At 42.9% G+C, this 19645-nt stretch overlaps 1 protein-coding gene across 1 annotated transcript in view; it reads left to right on the top strand.

Annotated features, from left to right (window-relative positions):
* Nucleotides 1–3525: 3525 nt before the first annotated feature.
* Nucleotides 3526–19645, top strand: part of LOC123376173 (vitellogenin-2-like) — a 41363-nt gene continuing 25243 nt past the window's right edge. The window contains exons 1-15 of the mRNA XM_045027984.1: nucleotides 3526–3589; nucleotides 3828–3848; nucleotides 4043–4194; nucleotides 7686–7937; nucleotides 8115–8276; nucleotides 8457–8605; nucleotides 9369–9519; nucleotides 9640–9797; nucleotides 9884–10049; nucleotides 12601–12726; nucleotides 13978–14196; nucleotides 15567–15784; nucleotides 15903–16000; nucleotides 18531–18655; nucleotides 19210–19311. Coding sequence (XP_044883919.1) covers nucleotides 3550–3589; nucleotides 3828–3848; nucleotides 4043–4194; nucleotides 7686–7937; nucleotides 8115–8276; nucleotides 8457–8605; nucleotides 9369–9519; nucleotides 9640–9797; nucleotides 9884–10049; nucleotides 12601–12726; nucleotides 13978–14196; nucleotides 15567–15784; nucleotides 15903–16000; nucleotides 18531–18655; nucleotides 19210–19311 — 2139 coding nt within the window. The 5' untranslated portion in view covers nucleotides 3526–3549. The remainder of the gene's footprint in view (nucleotides 3590–3827; nucleotides 3849–4042; nucleotides 4195–7685; nucleotides 7938–8114; nucleotides 8277–8456; nucleotides 8606–9368; nucleotides 9520–9639; nucleotides 9798–9883; nucleotides 10050–12600; nucleotides 12727–13977; nucleotides 14197–15566; nucleotides 15785–15902; nucleotides 16001–18530; nucleotides 18656–19209; nucleotides 19312–19645) is intronic.

The raw sequence follows: 19645 nt of genomic DNA, 5'->3' as shown, positions 1-19645 counted from the left end.
GTAGTGGGGTTGTACCCTGCTACGTAGAGGGGTTGCATCGTCAGGAGTGATGTGTAGCGTCTGACGACAACAGGTACATCTTCACCCAGCTGAAGGTAGACGTGGCCAGTGTGTCTCAGTACTCTGTATCTTCTGTTTGGTTCCTGCTGGTCTGCTGACTGCAGTTTCTTGTCTGTGTGTAGTAATTTGATCCACTGTGCTCCTGACAAAAACAACTGCTTAATGTGAAATGTGGTCACATCTGGCACCATGTCATGCTTCCTAGCATGTACAGGGAGCCGAGAGTATCTTTCTTGTGAGTATTCTACAGCCTCTGTACTTTGGGAAGTGAGACCCGGGGTGTACAGTTTAACCCACAACTGTCTTTATTAGATACATAACAAGATGACTCCTACAGATTCTGAGCATGCAGATCCTGAGTGCGCCTGCCTCATGTGAGAGACCCCTCCGGTGATTACACATGACTAATTTTAAAGCGAGAGGCCTACACTATGTTACAGTGGGAGGAGCCTCTGCACCTAGTGCCTGACACAGAATAGAGCTGAACATCAGCTCCAAACAGGTTGATGAGGAAAATGCAGTGAAGGCTGGCATAGGGGCCCATGGGATCCGTCAGCATGGTACATTAGCCAAGAACCCCCCAACATAGGGAACATGAAGAGAGCAGCTGCTGCTGCAGCCTGCCTGGAAAGAATTCTCTTATGTAATGTCTCATACAAAGCCAGTTATTTTGTGCAGGGGATGGAAGGATCACCATATTTGGGGTCGGGAAGGAATTTTTCCACCCGTGCAGATTGGCAGAGTCCCTCTGGGCTTTTCGCCATGTGCACAATGGAGCACAGGTCACTTGCAGGTTTGACGTAGTATAAATGGTGGATTCTCTGTAACTTGAAGTCTTTAAATCATGATTTGAGGACTTCATTATCTCAACCCAAGGTTCTGGATCTATTACAGGAGTGGGTGCGTGAGGGTCTGTGGCCTGCAATGTGCACAAGGTCAGCTTAGATGATCATGATGGTCCCTGCTGGCCTTAAAGTCTATGAATCTAGGATGAATTACACCTTTCAAATCTATTCAGTTCAGATACAAATACTCTTAGGCCTGGGCTACACTAGAGGGGCGGGGGTTCGAACTAAGATATGCAACTTCAGCTATGCTAATCGCATAGCTGAAGTCGAAGTATCTTAGTTCGACTTACCTGGCCGTCCTCACGGCAGCAAGTCAACTGCCACGGCGCCCCTGTCGACTCCTGCCGAGGTGGAGTACAGGCGTCGATTAGCTGATCGATTTATCGGGTCCAGACGAGATGCGATAAATCGATCCCCAATACAATGAACACTACCCGCCGAGGTCTGAAAGATAAGGCTGGTTTCTCTCTTGCTCTTTGTATAGAGTGAAATACTACTTTTTCTAATCAAGTATTTACTAGGAAAGGGGAAAACAGATTTGGGCTTAATGCTATCATTAAGAATCAGAAGAAACTGCTGATCAAGGAGGAACATCTACATTTTTCTCAGACCTTATAAAAAAGAGAAAATTTGAAGAATTAAAAATAATCCCCACCATTCAATTATATTAGAAATTACATCGGGACCAAAAAAAACGTAATGTAGCAAAACTAAATCACCTGACTTGGCTAAGCTTGACAGCTCAATTTATGTAAAATCCAGTGAATTATCGCATCATATTGCAATAAACTGTATTTTGGATTTGCAAAGAATAATACATTAAATCTAGGCACTTTTCCTGAAAACAAAAGGGAGAGACACTTGAAATTTGAAAATTACAGCCCTCTTGCTTATGGCTCAATGCCTGCTCCCCATACTCACACAAGTAATCCCACTGACGTAATAATTCTGGCAGAGTGTTTAGCATCAGACATTCAAATATTAATAAGTCACCCATCAGATCAAATTCTGTATGATCCAGCAATATTCCTGCTGGGATAAAACTGTTCCCCTGCATACGTCCCTTACTCTGCAACCCAGTTCAACCTGCCCACATGAGTGGAGAGAAACATTCTGACCTCTGGATTTGTCTACACTGCATTATAAACCCTGGTCTGTGGGCTCTGCACTTGTGGACTTGATGTTGCCAAGCCTGTGCCTGTGTGTCCACACTGCATTGTAAGCTTGGATTTATAGCTGTTGGCCCCAGGGTCTCACAATTGTGGTAATGCATCCATACTGCATAAGAACATAAGAAAGGCCGTACCAGGTCAGACCAAAGGTCCATCTAGCCCAGTATCTGTCTATCGACAGTGGCCAATGCCAGGTGCCCCTGAGGGAGTGAACCTAACAGGCAATGATCAAGTGATCTCTCTCCTGCCATCCATCTCCATCCTCTGACGAACAGAGGCTAGGGACACCATTATTACCCATTCTGGCTAATAGCCATTTATGGACTTAGCCACCATGAATTTATCCAGTCCCCTTTTAAACATTGTTATAGTCCTAGCCTTCACAACCTCCTCAGGTAAGGAGTTCCACAAGTTGACTGCACTACACAGCCCTCCTGACTCAGGGCTGCATCCACACTGCAACATGTTAAGGCTTGGACCTGAGTCACAGTGGGACTCGGGCTTGGACCTGTCCCTGGGGGCGTGAGGGGGTCTGTGGGGCAGGGCTAATGAGAGGAAGGGAAAGAGAGGGTAATTGTACTGGGGCCCCAAGCTCAGGTGCTGCCCCCCCCACCACCACCACCGCCAAGTCTGTAACTTCTGTGCAAATAAAGTGAAATGGGAGGGAGGTGAGGCCTCCAGTGAACGTGACTTCCAGGGCCCCGTATTTCTCTTGGCTGGCTTGGACCTGGGTCCTGAGTGTTTACTAACCCAAGCCAGAAAGATTTTGTGTTAGGCCAATGTGGGGTCTGGGCTGAAACCTGCATCCCAGGTTTACAATACAGTATAGCGATACCCTAAGTTATTAACGCCTCTTTCTCATAGAAAATAGCGACAAAAAAAAGTTAATTATCTTTTTTTCCAGTCATAGCCATTGTAACGATTAGGCAAGTTTAATATTGCTATGTTACTTTAGTATATGCACAAATAGTACATAAAATGAAACTTTTTTGTATGGTTACTCAGGTAGTGACAACCTTGTGACACTCTGCTGGTCTGGTGTTTTTGCACAATTCTTCTGAGCCATTATCAGTTAGATAAGCTTTTGTGCCTTATGTCAGGTCAGAATAACCAGGACAAAGTTTTCACAAACATTACAGCACTAGAAACCCAGAAAATAAGGATCATCAACAATTTTCTTTATGAATTAAATATTTGGTTTTAAAATGCTGCTTTAAAAAACCAACAACCCTGTTTTGAAAGTTATTTTCAAAAGGTATAAATGGCTCAGGTGGAATGAGGAGAGTGGGAATATGCCAACGATACCTTCAGTTCAGAATAAAAAGTCAACAGCATCAGAAAAAAAATGTTTGAGTAACTTGATAAAAAGTTGATAACGCAACAAAATTCACCCCAGCAGTGCCCACCGGTTAATAATTCTTCTTCTATAAAAGCTGCATGTTCCCCTGAGAGCTTCTTTCACCTTTATCATGAGGAGAATCATAGTGGCACTGGTGTTCACTTTTGTGGGTAAGTTCCTTTCTTCCAATAATACTTGGCTGGGATGTGCAGAGGGGGCCTGAAGAGATTAGGCACCCAAATCTCGTTGACATTTATGAGAGATGGAGCTGAACTCCCTTAGGCACTTTTTAAAGCCCTAGTCACAAGCTTTATTGGAGTTTTATGGATAAGTCAGTATATTAAATGTGAAGTCAAAATAGTTGTTCTCAGTGCCTCACATATCCATTTGATTTTTTTTTCCCCACAGGGAGTCAGAAATATGACATTGGTAAGTCTACTGCTCATTTTTAATTAATGAACCTAACTCTGCCATCATATATACTGGTACATCTCCCACTGACATCTCCTCTTTTCTGGTGGTAGAATCGGACATGTGACTTTTTGTTGTGATGATGATGATGAACTATAATGTCACAAAAATGTTAGCACAAGTAGATATTTCAACTACTTTTGTTTTATTAGAACCTGGTTTTAGTAACAGCAAGAGCTACTTGTACAGCTATGAAGGCCTCATTCTGCATGGTCTGCAAGAGGAAGGATTGACAAGAGCTGGGCTGAGGCTGACAAGCAAAGTAGAGATCAGTGGATTGTCACACAACTATCACATGCTGAAGGTAAATGACAATGTATATGAAGGAAAGCAAGCAAGCAAACAAAGGAAGATGCATTAAATAGTAATGGAAGTTCTAGTAATACATCCAGGCCTATGTAATGGACTGGCAGCCAGAGAACAATTAGAATCCTAGGACCCTGTTCTTGGCTCTGATATGACCACATACAAAGGACCTGTAAAGCTGGTGTAATCAGTCAGTTAAGGATTTCCCCCAGCATGGGGGAATCCCCAGGTAGTGCAGAGTCAGTGCGTTCAGCTGTATACTCCCCCCCTCTCAGTTACAAGTGCAGGTGCTCAGCTAAGGAGGTGGCTGGGGAAAGAGGGCATGACTGAGTGTTGTAGTGTTGCTGCTGTCTTAGGCTACCACAGTGCAGAGCTATTGCCAGTGGTGAGCTGGAGCCGGTTCGCACCAGTTCTCAGGAACCGGTTGTTAAATTTAGAAGACCTTTTAGAATCGGTTGTTCCAGGACAACCGGTTCTATAAGGGCTTTATTAACAAAAGCTCCGGCACTCCGCCCCGGCCCCAGCTCACTTCCCCTCCTCTCCTGAATGCTCCCTCCCTTCTCCTCCCCATCCCCTGCTTCCTGGGAATCAGATATTCAGGGGAAGCCTGAAACAAGCAGCAGGCACGCAGGTAAGCTGGGGCGCGGGGGGGAGCGGAGGTGCGGCCGGCTCAGCGGCTCCCTCCAGCCCAGCTCCTGGTCCCGGTCGAGCGGCTCCCTGCAGCCTGGCACCCCCGGCCGAGCGCCCCCAGCCCCTGTCCTGTCCTGTCCCCAGCCGAGCACCCCCAGCTTCGGCCCCGTGGCTCCGGCCCGGCCCCCGCGGTGCCAGTGCTGGTCCCGGCCCTGTGGCTCTGGCCCGGCCCCCCCGGCGCCAGTGCTGGGCCTGGCCTGGCCCGCGCGGCGCCAGTGCTGGTCCCAGCCCCACGGTTGCGGCTCCGGCCCGGCTCGGCTCGGGCCCCATGGCACCGGCACCGGCAGAACGGCTCCGCTCCAGCCCCGGCCTCAGCCAAGCGGCTCCAGCCTGGCTCGGCTTGGGCTCCCCGGCTCCAGCCCCGGTCCCAGCTGAGCAGCTCCAGGCAGTGTGGTAAGGGGGCAGGGAGCAGGGAGGGTGTGTTGGAAGAGGGCAGGGGAGTTGGGGGGGTGGATAGGGGTGGGGCGATCAGAGGGCAGGGAACAAGGGGAGTGAATGGGGGCAAGGGTCCTGGGGGGCAGTCAGGAAGGAGCAGGGGTTGGATGGAGTGGCGGGGGGCAGTCAGGGGCAGGGATTCCAGGGACAGTCAGGGGACAGGGAGAAGGGGTGGTTGGATGGGGCAGGAATCCCGGGGGGCCATCAGGAATGAGCGGAGGGGTTGGATGGGGCAGCAGGGGGCAGTCAGGGGACAGGGAAGGGGGGTGGATGGGGCAGGAGTCCCGGGGGGGCGTCAAGGAACATGGGGGGTTGGATGGGGCAGGAGTCCCAGGGGGTGGGGTGGGCAGCCATGACCCCCTCATGGGGTGAGGAGGAGGGAACCTGTTGTTAATATTTTGGCAGCTCATCACTGGCTATTGCAGACTGTTTCAAATTAGAGCAGCACTAAAGCTGCTCTTAGTTGTGATAGGAGCTGACTGGTCTCTGGGTGGCCCCAGGATGTGGTGGTGAAGGTGGTATAAAGTCTTCTTTGCCACCGTCCAGGGTTTTGTACCTAGCCAGACCTAAGAATTGGCCTCATATGTGATCCTGTAAGTTGCTGAATGCCCATCTCCTGATGGTTTTGCTGGAAGCTGAGGAGTTCAGAGCACTCAGCACTCCACAGCAGTAAGCGCCCAAAAAGTTTTGAAGAACTCAGATTACTTATGGAAAATTACAGATATGGGGTAGATCCTACTACCATAGAAGTCAAAGCAAAATCCCCATTGATTTTAATGGAAGCAGGAGCAGGCACCAGATCTATAGATGCTTTTCAAAACAAAGTTACATAATTTGCTTGAAGGCTGTATTCACATAATTACCCTGAATGCTTGAAAAATACCAGAGGCATTTGTTAAAACAACTGTCCTTGCAAATGCTTTATCAGACAAACATGATGTTTTAAAAAGTTAATAAAAATTCAAGAATGAAATTACTCCATTTTGTCATATTTTTTCCATAGCTTGAGAAAAGCTGAATGCTGTAGATAAAATGTCACACCTGGTGTTATTTCCTGTTTCCACGATCTGTTTTTTCAATATTGTTTAGCTTATTTTTTATTCGGAACTGGAGAATTACAACAATAATATCCCAGCTCTAGGAGTGTTCCTATTCATTAGGAAAAATGCATTCAACAGTTTAAAACATGGCAAGAAAAAAGGGGTCTAAGCATCTAAGCAAATGGAAATAAGAGACCAATGTGGGGAAATATACACACACACACACACACACACACTGCCAGAATTTGGTCCAGAAGCTATTTTTCTTTGTTACATTTACTGTAACAAATGGATTTGTGCCACACCAACATAATTTGTTATATACCTCACTGTAAGATAGGATAATGATAACACAATGAAAGATCTGAATGGAAACAATATAATATCCGTTAGAAATATGTATTCACTTTGCTAAATTCTGATCACAGTTATACTGGAGACACCCAGCTGAACTCTATGAGTTTCACTGGTGTAAAAGAAACCAAAAATTGACCCTAAATGTCTATTGTTTCTGTAACCCTGTCTTTACATCACTGAGGGCAACGTGCAGGGATTCTGAATTGCAGAATACTGAAGTAGGTTAAAATGACAAAGGAGCAGTCCACACTTATCAGCAGTCACTAATCAAGGCTTAGAATAAAATTAGAATTATATATAGGGGAAGTCCTGTTTTTACAGCCCCCTTTCCTCCATGTCTCTAGATTACAAGTAAGTACTTGTAAAATTAAACACCTTTTATAGGCTGCTAGCACTATAATTGGTTCACACCCCCAGAGGGAAGGGCATAATATCTGTGCTGGTAGGAGAGAGATCCTTCTTCCTCCCCTATTAAAAACAATGGTCCTCTCATTCTCCTAACCAATGGTTTTTTTGTGCAGCAGTGGCCAGCAGCCATAATTCTAAACATGTGTATATGGAGGCACACATAAGCAGTGTTTTGGCTGTGCTTCCCAGAACACTTTGTGTGAAAGCTGACTGAAGCTTTGGGGATAAGGAAGGTATTTCCCGCCCCCGCAGATAGTCTGTGTAATCAGGGTTTTCACTCTCCACTTGAACGTTCAGATGGCACTACCAGGTTTGTGGGGCTAATGAAGGTTGCATGATTTGTTTTATTCTCCGTCAGAACTTTGGGTAGTCAGAAATCCTTTGTGGAAATTGTGTCTTTACAGCCTCATCCCAGACCCAAGTACAGGAAAGGAAAGGAGATAATTTTATGCAATGTTTGGACAAGTGGCTTTGTGATGGAGCTCAGATTCTTCTCTTGGGGAAATATTTTTAACTAACAAAAATGTTGACAAGTGTGTTTTCTGTATTTTGTTCTCAGATCCTATCTCCACAGTTGGACGAATACAATGGAATCTGGCCCAGGGATCCATTCACTCGATCTTCCAAACTCATCCAGACAATTGCATCATGCCTCACCCAACTCTTTAAGTTTGAATACAACAGAGGACAGTTTGGGAACATTTATGCCCCCAAAGATACTCCTGTCACATGTGTTAACCTAGTGAGAGGGATTCTGAACCTGTTGCAGATAACTGTCAAAAAGTCACAGAATACATATGACTTGCAAGAGGTTTGTTTTTCCTTTCTAATTCTACTTTGCCATAAGAACAAACATTCATTTTTTATTATAAAATTATTTTGGTTCAGATACAGTTTCAAGGAAGGTTACTTGTTCACCTGCTCCTTGTCCTGGAATTGAAGTCTGTTTCAAATGAGAAATGCAATTAAGCTCTATCAATCTCTATAGGCCGGGATTGAAGGTGTCTGCCATACAAAATACATTATCCAGGAAGACAAGAAGAGTAACCGAGTCACAGTATTCAAAACCAAAGACTTCAACAACTGCCAGGATAAAGTGGTGAAGAACATTGGAATGGCTTACATCCGCCCTTGTGCTACCTGCCCACTGGTATGGAACATATAAACATAGAATGCCCAATTAACTGCAGCCGTATACACATATCACTGAACTGATTTAAACAGAGATGAAGTATACTCATTTCAGTGGTGAATTTGGCCCATTCATAATAAATCTGGAGTTAAACAATGGTCTGTTCTCATTTACTATGTGAGGTCTTTGCCCTTTTAGAAAGAAAAGATCATAAAAGGAACAGCTGCATTCACCTACAAAATGAAATACACAGATGCTGGCACCCTGATCACACAAGCTGTGTCCCAGCAGGTCTATCAGATCTCCCCTTTCAGTGAACCTGCTGGTGTTGCTGTCATGGAAGCAAGGTAGGCTTCAGCTGTTACACTGTAAATGAGTATAACAATCAGAACTGGGAGAATACATTTAAAATACATTCACCACGATTTTGGGGATAAAACAAAAAATGCTGCAACTGGATGGTTCTTTTGTTAGTTTTTGGCATTCCGAGGAATGATCTGGCCCTACGTGTCTCTGCCTGTATCTAAGTTTCTTCTATGTAATTAATGCAGCCCAAATTGCTGTACGTGGCATTTCACTTTTGCATAGAGTACATGCCATAGGTAAATAAACTGAAATATCTGAGAAATGTAAATATCAATAAGATGCTGTTAATACTAATGTCTCCTCAGTTTGCTTTGTTAAAATGATAGAGAAGCTGTGAGCTTTACATCTAAACTTTTTACTGTAAAAATGTTCATGTTGTTGCAAGTTTCATACATGCTCATATTGTACACTTGATATTTTTAGCCAGAGATCTCCATGTGTTTACAAACTTCAGTTAAGCCCCCCAACACCCTGATGGCTTATAGAAATAACCAACATGGAGTGACTTGTTAATATTCTTACTGAACAGTCTGTGAGCAATCTGCAAATGTAAAATGATACCCTCAAGAAATTTCAATGATTTTGAATACTGAATAAATCTGAGAATTTTGTGATCCATTTGCAGACAATGTGAAATTATTGTTGGGAGTCTTTCATTCAGCTATAATATCCACTGGATTTAGCTTAGACAAATGGAGCACCCAAAGTAAAATGTTATGCTACATTTCACTCTTTTCCTTGCAGGCAAGAACTTACTTTGAATGATATTAGAAACAGTCAAGAAAGCACATCAGAAATTCAGTTGCAAAACTATGGAAGTCTTCGTTATGATTTTGCAAAAGAACTACTCCAGATGCCAATTCATCTAATAAAGATGAAAAATCCTGAATCACAGGTATAAGATGCTTAATATTTTAGGCTCTTTCATTATTTATAAAGCTAGTAGAAGATCAGCAAATTATTTCAGACACCTAAGATATCTTGTAATCCCTTCTGCCTTTTGTTTTTGTATCAGATAGTAGAAATACTGCAACAATTAATTCAGCATAATCAACAAGGATACAATAGAGAAGCTCCAGCCAAATTCTTAGAACTTATCCAGCTTTGTCGTGTAGCAACGCCTGAAAACCTTGAGTCTCTTTGGAAACAATGTGCTGATAAACCTCAATATAGGTAATTGACTGTATCACTCTCAATCAACATTTCTGAACAGAGAAACTCTGACAATGAAAATAATAGATGCCTCCTCTTGTTTACAGGCGCTGGTTATTGAGCGTAATCTGTGCAGCAGGAACTACTGAGACATTCATGTTCCTTAAGCAAAAAATTCATAATGAGGACCTCAGCTATTTGGAATCAGCTCTGACTATCGCTCTCGCCTTCCATTTATCCAAAGCTGATGACCACACTTTACAAGCTGTAGCAGTGAGTACAATACATAGGATCATTCCTCATTCTGTTGTCTTGTAATTCTTCTACTAGAGAGACAAGGTGTGTGTGTGTGGGGGTTAATATATTTTACTGGACTATCTCCTGTTGGTGAAAGAGACAAGCTTTCGAACTACACAGAGCTGCTCTTCAGGTGTAGGACAGGTACTCAGGGCAAATCTTCACTTAAAATGCTGCATCAGTGCAGGTGTAGTGCTTTAATGAAGATGCTCTGTGCTGATGGGAGAAAGCTCTCCTGTTGGCGTAGTTAATCCCCCATGAGAGGTGGTAGCTATGTCGTCAGGAAAAGCCCCCCCGCCGACATGGAACTGTCTATGATGGCACTTAGGCTGGTATAACTACATCACTCAGGAGTGGGGATTTTTCACATCCCTGAGGCTAGGTCTACACTGGGGGGGGTGGGCGGGGGTTGACCTCAGGTACACCGACTTCAGCTACGCGAATAGCGTAGCTGAAGTCGACGTATCTTAGGTCGATTTACCTGGCCGTGAGGACGGCGGTGAGTTGACCGCTGCCGCTACCCCATCAACTCTGCTTCCGCCTCTCGCCGTGGTGGAGTTCCGGAGTCGATGGCAGAGTGATCAGGGATCGATTTTATCGCGTCTACACTAGACACGATAAATCGATCCCCAATAGGTCGATCTGGCGGGTAGTGTAGACATATCCTAAGAGATGTAGTTATACCAAAGTAATGTTGCAGTGTAGATCTGCCCTTATTGTCGTGCTAAACACAGGATGGAACAGATTGTTTACCATTCAAAGTAAAGTGTCCAGTTAACATCACTGCAGCCATAGGATAGAAAAGCGGGAGGGTAGAGGGTTACAGATTGTTGCAATAAGCCATAAATCCAGTGTCTTTATGATAACCAGTGTCTAGCAACATTATGAATTTAAGCTCCCAGGCTTGTCTTTTGAAGGTGTTGTGCAGGTTTCCTTTGAGGATGAGAACTGAGGGGTCAGATATGGAGTGATCATTTTGTGAAAAATGTTCACCCATGCCTGATATGATGTTTTTATCTTTAAACATTTTTCTGTTTGAGTTCATGTAGTGATTGTCTAGTTTCACCCACATAGTTGTACTGGGGCATTTAGTGCATTGGATGAGATACACCACATGTTGTGACAGGCATGTGTAAGACCCATTGATTTTGAAAGATGTGTTGTGTTTTTTTTTATCATTTTAGCAGTGGAGATACATCTGCAGGCTTTGCATCTGTTATGGCAGGGTCTGGTGCCCCTTTAGTTGGTAGGAGAGAGGCTGGGGATAGGTATGTGTATCTGGAAAATTTCTTTTTTGGGGGAAGTGGGGGAGAGATAGCTTAGTGGTTTGAGCATCAGCCTGCTAAACCCAGAGTTGTGAGTTCAATCCTTGAGGGGGGCATTTAGGGAACTGGGGTAAAGATCTGCCTGGGGATTGGTCCTGCTTTGAGCAGGGGGTTGGACTAGATGACCTCCTGAGGTACCTTCCTTCCATGATATGTGGAGCTTGCGTCTGATGATGAGCTTGGAGAGGCTGGGAAGTTTTTGACAGACAGTTGTTTGAAGGCTAGAAGAAGGGGCCTGGGAAAGATTTCCTTCCAAATGTGGTCCCCATCAAGTCTGGATTGTAATTGTTGAATGATACCCTATATGAGCCCCAGTACAGGGTGGCAGGAAACAACTAGGTGTGCACCATCAAAGCAGGTGTGTTTTCTGTATTGAAGCAGATTCTCTCAGTGTATTTGGGTGGCCTGTTCCATGATGTGATCTACTTCTCTAGGGGAGTGTCCTTGTTTGGTGAAGGCACTTTTACGTGTGTTAAGGTGTACATCCTGGACTTTCCCCTTAGAGCATATTCTGTGGTATCTGAGTCCCTGGTTGTAGATAACAGATTTCTTGGTGTATTTGGGATGGTTACTGGATCTGTGAATGTAGGTGTGGTGATCCGTGGGTTTCTTGTATATAGTTGTCTATAGGGTTCCATTGTTGAAGCTGATTGTGGTGTCCAGGACATTGGCATGTGGTGTAGTGTCCATGTGGTGGGTCCTCCGTCTACTAATAGGCCACAATCCACTTTTATTAGTGAATTTACACAATGATATGTGGTGGATATGACATATTTCCTCTTTAAAGCAGTTCACTGTAAAGTTATGGGTAATTAGAAAAATCTTGATATTTTGATGAAATTTTTCAATCATTGAAAATGTTTAAACACCTTGGATATTTGATGATAGCTGGTCAAATCCCCCCCAAAAAATCTATGAACATTTTTATCATTTTTTTCCTGCCAAAAATAGAAATGTGGGTAGTTTAGACCCACTCTGATCATTAATATGTGAGAAAAATTAGTTACCGTCAGTAATATCACAGCAACTTCACATCTTGGTCATATGTCTGAAATTGTTACAAGTCTGATTTCTTTTTACTGAAAATACCTAGGAAAATCCAAGATAGTTTCTGGTTTGTTCTAATAGGTAAGGTGAACATTCAACTAAATATGATTTTTATGGATACCAATATTAAGATGTGCTGCTTCTTACTTCTGCAGGATCTAGTGACCAGCTTCCGAATTCAGAGAGCTCTTATGCTTCGCAAGCTTGCTTACCTGGCATATGGTTCCATGATAAACAGATATTGTTCTGTGTCATCATCTTGTCCTAATAAAATTCTTCAGGTGAGTGGGTGTTATTTCAGATTTTGTAATACCTGAAGAAATTTCAGAAACTGCCTCTAGTGTAGTTCTCACCTAGTTGTGTGTAAATCAGGACAATAGAGGTTTAAATTCCATCATTTGCAGTTGTGATCAACTGCAAAATCACAAACAAAATTAGAAGGTGAGTGAAAGCTCTTTGAAAAACCTTAACCGTTCAGAATTTTGAATGCAAGCAGTGATAGTCCATAAGGAAAATGGATCCTCTAAACAAGTTGAAATTGAATTTACAATGAGTGGCAACTTGTGGGATTATAATAAGAGTACTATGGTATATGTTCCTAGATATAGTACATGCTACTTTACATTGTTACCATTACTCCTCAATGCCACTATAAATGGAGCTCCAGACATAACCCAAGTCATGTTCCTAAAATGACCAACTTCATGATTGTACACTGTCCCCAGATCTTCTCTGATCATTGTCTTCAGACTATGGAGGTCTATTCTTATGTTCACAAGTACCAGAGATGGACTGTTGATAGGGTGACCAGACAGCAAATGTAAAAAATCGGGACAGGGGGTGGGGGGTAATAGGAGCCTGTATAAGAAAAAGACCCAAAAATCGGGACTGTCCCTATAAAATCGGGACATCTGGTCACCCTAACTGTTGACATCAGAATGTGTTTAACCCTTGAAAACCAGCACAAAAGGGCTAAACACAGGAAAGCCTGTACAGAAGTAATCTGTCCTTGTCATAGGGGTCAATCCTACCCAATGAATCTGGGAAGCAGAAAACATTCAGATGAAGTTATGAGAATATAGGGGAACACATTTAGCTGTGCCTAATGGACTCTAATGGAGATTGCCAGGGGTGTGGTCAATACTGAATTTGGTGCCTGTTTTATGGGGCTCTGGAAGCTGCAATAGAATCACTGAGAGAGTCACCCTTTCTGTGAATTCCCCCAGGGCTCAGGGGCAGGCTGGTGTGGGGAGGTGCAATCTGCAACTCCCTGGGTGGGTGAACAGGGATGAACCTGGCCCAGCTATAACGCAGGGAAAGTTACACTAGTCAGTGAGTGCTACTTGCTGTTTTCTGTATTTGGCACTATGGTAATAAGAGCCTGAGAGTGAAATGTGCAAGGTTCAGCTCAAAGAAGAGAGAAAAGTCTTGGAGCAAAAGGTTTTTTATTCCCTGTGGGCAAGGATGGCAGTATGTACATGCAGGATTATTATCTGAATTAACAAAGCTACACATTCTTGCTTTGTTTGCAGCCCCTCCATGACCTTGCAGCTGAGGCAATCAGCAAGAACCATGAAGATGACATGGCCTTGGCTCTGAAAGCCATTGGCAATGCAGGAGAACCAGCCAGTATCAAGCGCATCCTGAAGTTCTTGCCCATGTTTTCACCTGCCGCAATGGCTTTTCCAGTTAGAATTTATATTGATGCTGTTTTGGCCTTGAGAAAAATAGCCAGGAAAGACCCTACAAAAGTAAGTGAAACTATTGTTTAAACAAACTCATCAGACATAAAGAATACAGGATATAATGCAGGTCAAGTCAGTGACACACTGTTTGTGAAGTCAGTATATAATATCAGATGCTCAGCATAGCTCCATTGACTTCAGTGGAACTACACTCATTTACCCCAACTGAGGATCTGGTTTGCATTGTTTAATGTTGTACTTCCTAGACATTGTAATGCTGTTTATGTACACAATTAAAGACTGCTCCCTCTGACCTTGGTCTTATTGAAATCAAGAAGAGTTTGGCCCTTGACTGCAGTGGAAGGAAGTTTGAGCCCAAAATAATTTGCGACCGATACACTATTTTGTGGCTATATGAGACTTTAAAATTAAGACAAGAAATGGCCTTATTTTAATTCAGAAGGAGTAAAATATTGTTAAATCATTTTAACGTGGCTCATGACCAGGTTTGTTGATTGTTTTGTCTCTAGCACTGCTAGGAAATGCACTAGGGGCAGATTCCCAGCTGGTGTAAAGTTGCATGGGCCCACTGACACCAATGGGCCTATCTATAGCAATTTATACAGCTGAGGATCTGCTCTTAGCTCTCCACATATATATAGCTGGACATAAATAATAGATTAATGCATAAGCTGAAAGTTGATCAATGTGAGGATAAATAAAAAAATCAAATCAAAGTGTATAATCAGTATTTCAGGCATTCCTGATCATGTGGTTGCTGTCCACTCAAAACTCACACTGACATCAGAGGGAATTTTAAGTAGAAAAGGACTGTGGGATCTCATTCTAAAAAGTAAAACTATAAAAATGTAATGAGGATAGGCACTTTCTTGTTTTTTAGGATTCTTTATCAGAATTATAAAATGCAGATGAAAAAGAATATAGTTTCCTATACCGTATGTTGTGATCTTTAAATAATACAGGGGAGAGAGAGTGTGTGTTAATCCACTGTCTGTTTGTCTGTCTGAGCCTTTATACCATGCTCATTACTGTGGTATCTAAGTGACTACAATATATATATGGAAGTCCCACTGATAGCAAGTAGTGTAAGCAATGGTGAATACAAATTACTTTGATCCTTCCCTAATTGCACACACTATACTCCCTCTGATGTCAGTGGGAATTAGGTCATCCTAAACTGCAAGACTGGGCATATTATTAATGGCAATTCCCCCCCCCCCACTTCTGTTCATTGTGCTCCAACAATACTTATCTTTGTGCATCAGCGCCTACGTTGCAAAGACGGTCATACTTTCAGTTTTATTCTCCCCTCAATATGTGTGGGTGGCTCACCAGTGCAAACTGCATTCTTTTAAAGGGAGAATACACCCTAAGAAGTTATCAGGATCTGGAAATGTGTTTTTTTTTCCCTCCAGGTACGGGAAATTCTTCTCCAGATCTTTGTGGACCATTCACTTGCTCCTACTGTTCGAATGATGGCTTGTGTTGTCATCTTTGAAACTAAGCCTGCTCTTCCTCTCGTAACAACTATGGCCAATGCTCTGCTAAAGGAGAGCAGTTTGCAGGTCGCCAGTTTCACATATTCCCATATGAAGGTTTTGGCAATAAGCAGGATCCCACAGCTCTATAATGTGTAAGTAAAAAGAGAAGTAAAACTTTCCATTGTAAGTTGTGATTTCCATTACAATTTTCTAAGTATAAATGCAAAGTGAATTCAGTTACTATGGAGCATTATTATCCATTTTACTTAGATCTGCTGCTTGCAACATTGCCCTTAAGCTACTGAGCCCAAGACTTGACAGGCTGAGCTATCGTTACAGCAAGGTTATTCACGTTGGTGGTTATTACCGTGAGTACCAGATATGCTGTGGAACTGCTTTGTCTAATACTATATTTTTAGAAAATTCCCATAGAAAAACCATGAAATGCCATGAATTTCAACTGAAATCCTGTCATTGGCAGTGGGATTTGTCCATTCCTGGAGTAGGAAAAACTAAAATGCAGATGTCTCAAGCTCTAAGGAGAATGCTATGGATCTCTTAAAGATGATAAAGTCATTGCGGAGAAACTAAATGGATTCTTTGCTTCAGTCTTCACGGCTGAGGATGTTAGGGAGATTCCCAAACCTGAGCTGGCTTTTGTAGGTGACAAATCTGAGGAACTGTCACAGATTGAAGTGTCACTAGAGGAGGTTTTGGAATTAATTGATAAACTCAACATTAACAAGTCACCGGGACCAGATGGCATTCACCCAAGAGTTCTGAAAGAACTCAAATGTGAAGTTGCGGAACTATTAACTAAGGTTTGTAACCTGTCCTTTAAATCGGCTTCGGTACCCAATGACTGGAAGTTAGCTAATGTAACGCCAATATTTAAAAAGGGCTCTAGGGGTGATCCTGGCAATTACAGACCGGTAAGTCTAACGTCGGTACCGGGCAAATTAGTTGAAACAATAGTAAAGAATAAAATTGTCAGACACATAGAAAAACATAAACTCTTGAGCAATAGTCAACATGGTTTCTGTAAAGGGAAATCGTGTCTTACTAATCTATTAGAGTTCTTTGAAGGGGTCAACAAACATGTGGACAAGGGGGATCCGGTGGACATAGTGTACTTAGATTTCCAGAAAGCCTTTGACAAGGTCCCTCACCAAAGGCTCTTACGTAAATTAAGCTGTCATGGGATAAAAGGAAAGGTCCTTTCATGGATTGAGAACTGGTTAAAGGACAGGGAACAAAGGGTAGGAATTAATGGTAAATTCTCAGAATGGAGAGGGGTAACTAGTGGTATTCCCCAAGGGTCAGTCCTAGGACCAATCCTATTCAATTTATTCATAAATGATCTGGAGAAAGGGGTAAACAGTGAGGTGGCAAAGTTTGCAGATGATACTAAACTACTCAAGATAGTTAAGACCAAAGCAGATTGTGAAGAACTTCAAAAAGATCTCACAAAACTAAGTGATTGGGCAACAAAATGGCAAATGAAATTTAATGTGGATAAATGTAAAGTAATGCACATTGGAAAAAATAACCCCAACTATACATACAACATGATGGGGGCTAATTTAGCTACAACGAGTCAGGAAAAAGATCTTGGAGTTATCGTGGATAGTTCTCTGAAGATGTCCACGCAGTGTGCAGAGGCGGTCAAAAAAGCAAACAGGATGTTAGGAATCATTAAAAAGGGGATAGAGAATAAGACTGAGAATATATTATTGCCCCTATATAAATCCATGGTACGCCCACATCTCGAATACTGTGTACAGATGTGGTCTCCTCACCTCAAAAAAGATATTCTAGCACTAGAAAAGGTTCAGAAAAGAGCAACTAAAATGATTAGGGGTTTAGAGAGGGTCCCATATGAGGAAAGATTAAAGAGGCTAGGACTCTTCAGTTTGGAAAAGAGAAGACTAAGGGGGGACATGATAGAGGTATATAAAATCATGAGTGATGTTGAGAAAGTGGATAAGGAAAAGTTATTTACTTATTCCCATAATACAAGAACTAGGGGTCACCAAATGAAATTAATAGGCAGCAGGTTTAAAACAAATAAAAGGAAGTTCTTCTTCACGCAGCGCACAGTCAACTTGTGGAACTCCTTACCTGAGGAGGTTGTGAAGGCTAGGACTATAACAATGTTTAAAAGGGGACTGGATAAATTCATGGTGGCTAAGTCCATAAATGGCTATTAACCAGGATGGGTAAGAATGGTGTCCCTAGCCTCTGTTCGTCAGAGGATGGAGATGGATGGCAGGAGAGAGATCACTTGATCATTGCCTGTTAGGTTCACTCCCTCAGGGGCACCTGGCATTGGCCACTGTCGGTAGACAGATACTGGGCTAGATGGACCTTTGGTCTGACCCGGTACGGCCTTTCTTATGTTCTTATGTTCTCTAGACTTCAGTTATGGACTGAGGTATTTGTGTAGAGACCCAATATTCTTCAGACCTGCCACCTCACCTCCCAGAATGGTCATGATCCCAAATTCTCCCCTCAGAGAGACTTTACTTATGACAGTGGTTCTCAAACTGGGGGTCGGGACCCCTCAGGGGGTCGCGAGGTTATTACATGAGGGGTCGTGAGCTGTCAGCCTCCACTCCAAACCCTGCTTGGCCTCCAGCATGTATAATGGTGTTAAATGTATAAAAAGGTGTTTTTAATGCATAAGGGGGGGTCACAGTCACACTCAGAGGCTTGCTGTATGAAAGGGATCACTAGTACGAAAGTCTGAGACCCCCTGGCATATGAAGATTGGGTAACCTATAGAAATAGCAATTTATATGATTACACATGGACGGTGACTATACCTTATGTGCACAAGATGCCATTGGACACTACAGTGAAAACCAAATCTCTGCTGTATTTTGATTTCTACTATAGCGGAATATAGAGCTGGTGCAATTGGAAGAGTCTATCTCATGAACAGTCCAAGCAGTATGTTGCCATCTGCGATAATTATGAAACTGAGAAGTTACTATGCAAATACCGCAACTGATTTTGTTGAGGTAAATATTACATTTAGAACAACAATCAGACCTATACAAATATTTCTCATGGAAGCCTTCTGGATGGACTGCAGCATTTCACCACAACCCTGAATAGGGGCTGGTGCGGAGGGAAAGCTTGGGGAGGGAGTCTGATTGCAATTGTCCGTGGCCTTCTTGGCCTATAGACTCTGATGAGAAAGGCTATGAAAGCGTTCAGTATGGAATAAAATGTAACAAAAGTAAAGGAAATCTCAGAAGGCTCATTGAATATCTGTCTGTAAACCTGAACCATAACTGCCTATCATATATATGTGTAAAGGTTATACTAGGGATTTCCCGCTACTCTTTGAGCCAGATCGATTACTAGATACTCAGATGCAATTTTATTGACTTTAATGGAGCCCGACTGCTCATGACAGTGGTTAAATCTGGCGCTCCATATTTTCTCTCTGCACCATTAATAGTTTTCTCATGGCTTTCACCTAGTAAAGACTAATTTTTGATCCTCCTTCCCCCTCTCTGTTTTAACCATGTCATATTCTGGTCTGCCTGATTTTATTTGTTTTGCATAGGTGGCTCTCCAGTCACAAGGCCTAACAGAGCTTGTCAGGAAACAGAACATCCCCTTTGCTGAATATGACACGTACAAAAAATTGAAGGTGCTTGGGAAAACGGTATGTGTATTCTTTCTTCACATCTGTTTGAAATACATTACTGGAATGCCGGCTACTGCATTTCTTACCCGGCCAGAACTCCCAAGGAAGCGTCAGTGAGTGAGGAGTGCAGGAGTAAGCCCCAAATGACATATCTAGCCATACGCTGCAAGCTCTTTGGGATAGGCACCATCTTATCACTGTATATGTGTCAGTGCCTAGCACAAGGGTGCCTTGCTCCCTAATTGGGGCCAGTACAGATGATGATGATGGTAATAATTAATACAAAAATTAAAGTGCATGTTAAAATACAATATATCAAATTTCTTTACAAAAATTATTGCTGTATAGGACT

The sequence above is a fragment of the Mauremys mutica genome, chromosome 8 (genome assembly GCF_020497125.1).
Source record: "Mauremys mutica isolate MM-2020 ecotype Southern chromosome 8, ASM2049712v1, whole genome shotgun sequence".
NCBI lineage: Eukaryota > Metazoa > Chordata > Testudines > Geoemydidae > Mauremys > Mauremys mutica.
This window is presented reverse-complemented; position numbering and strand designations above follow the sequence as displayed.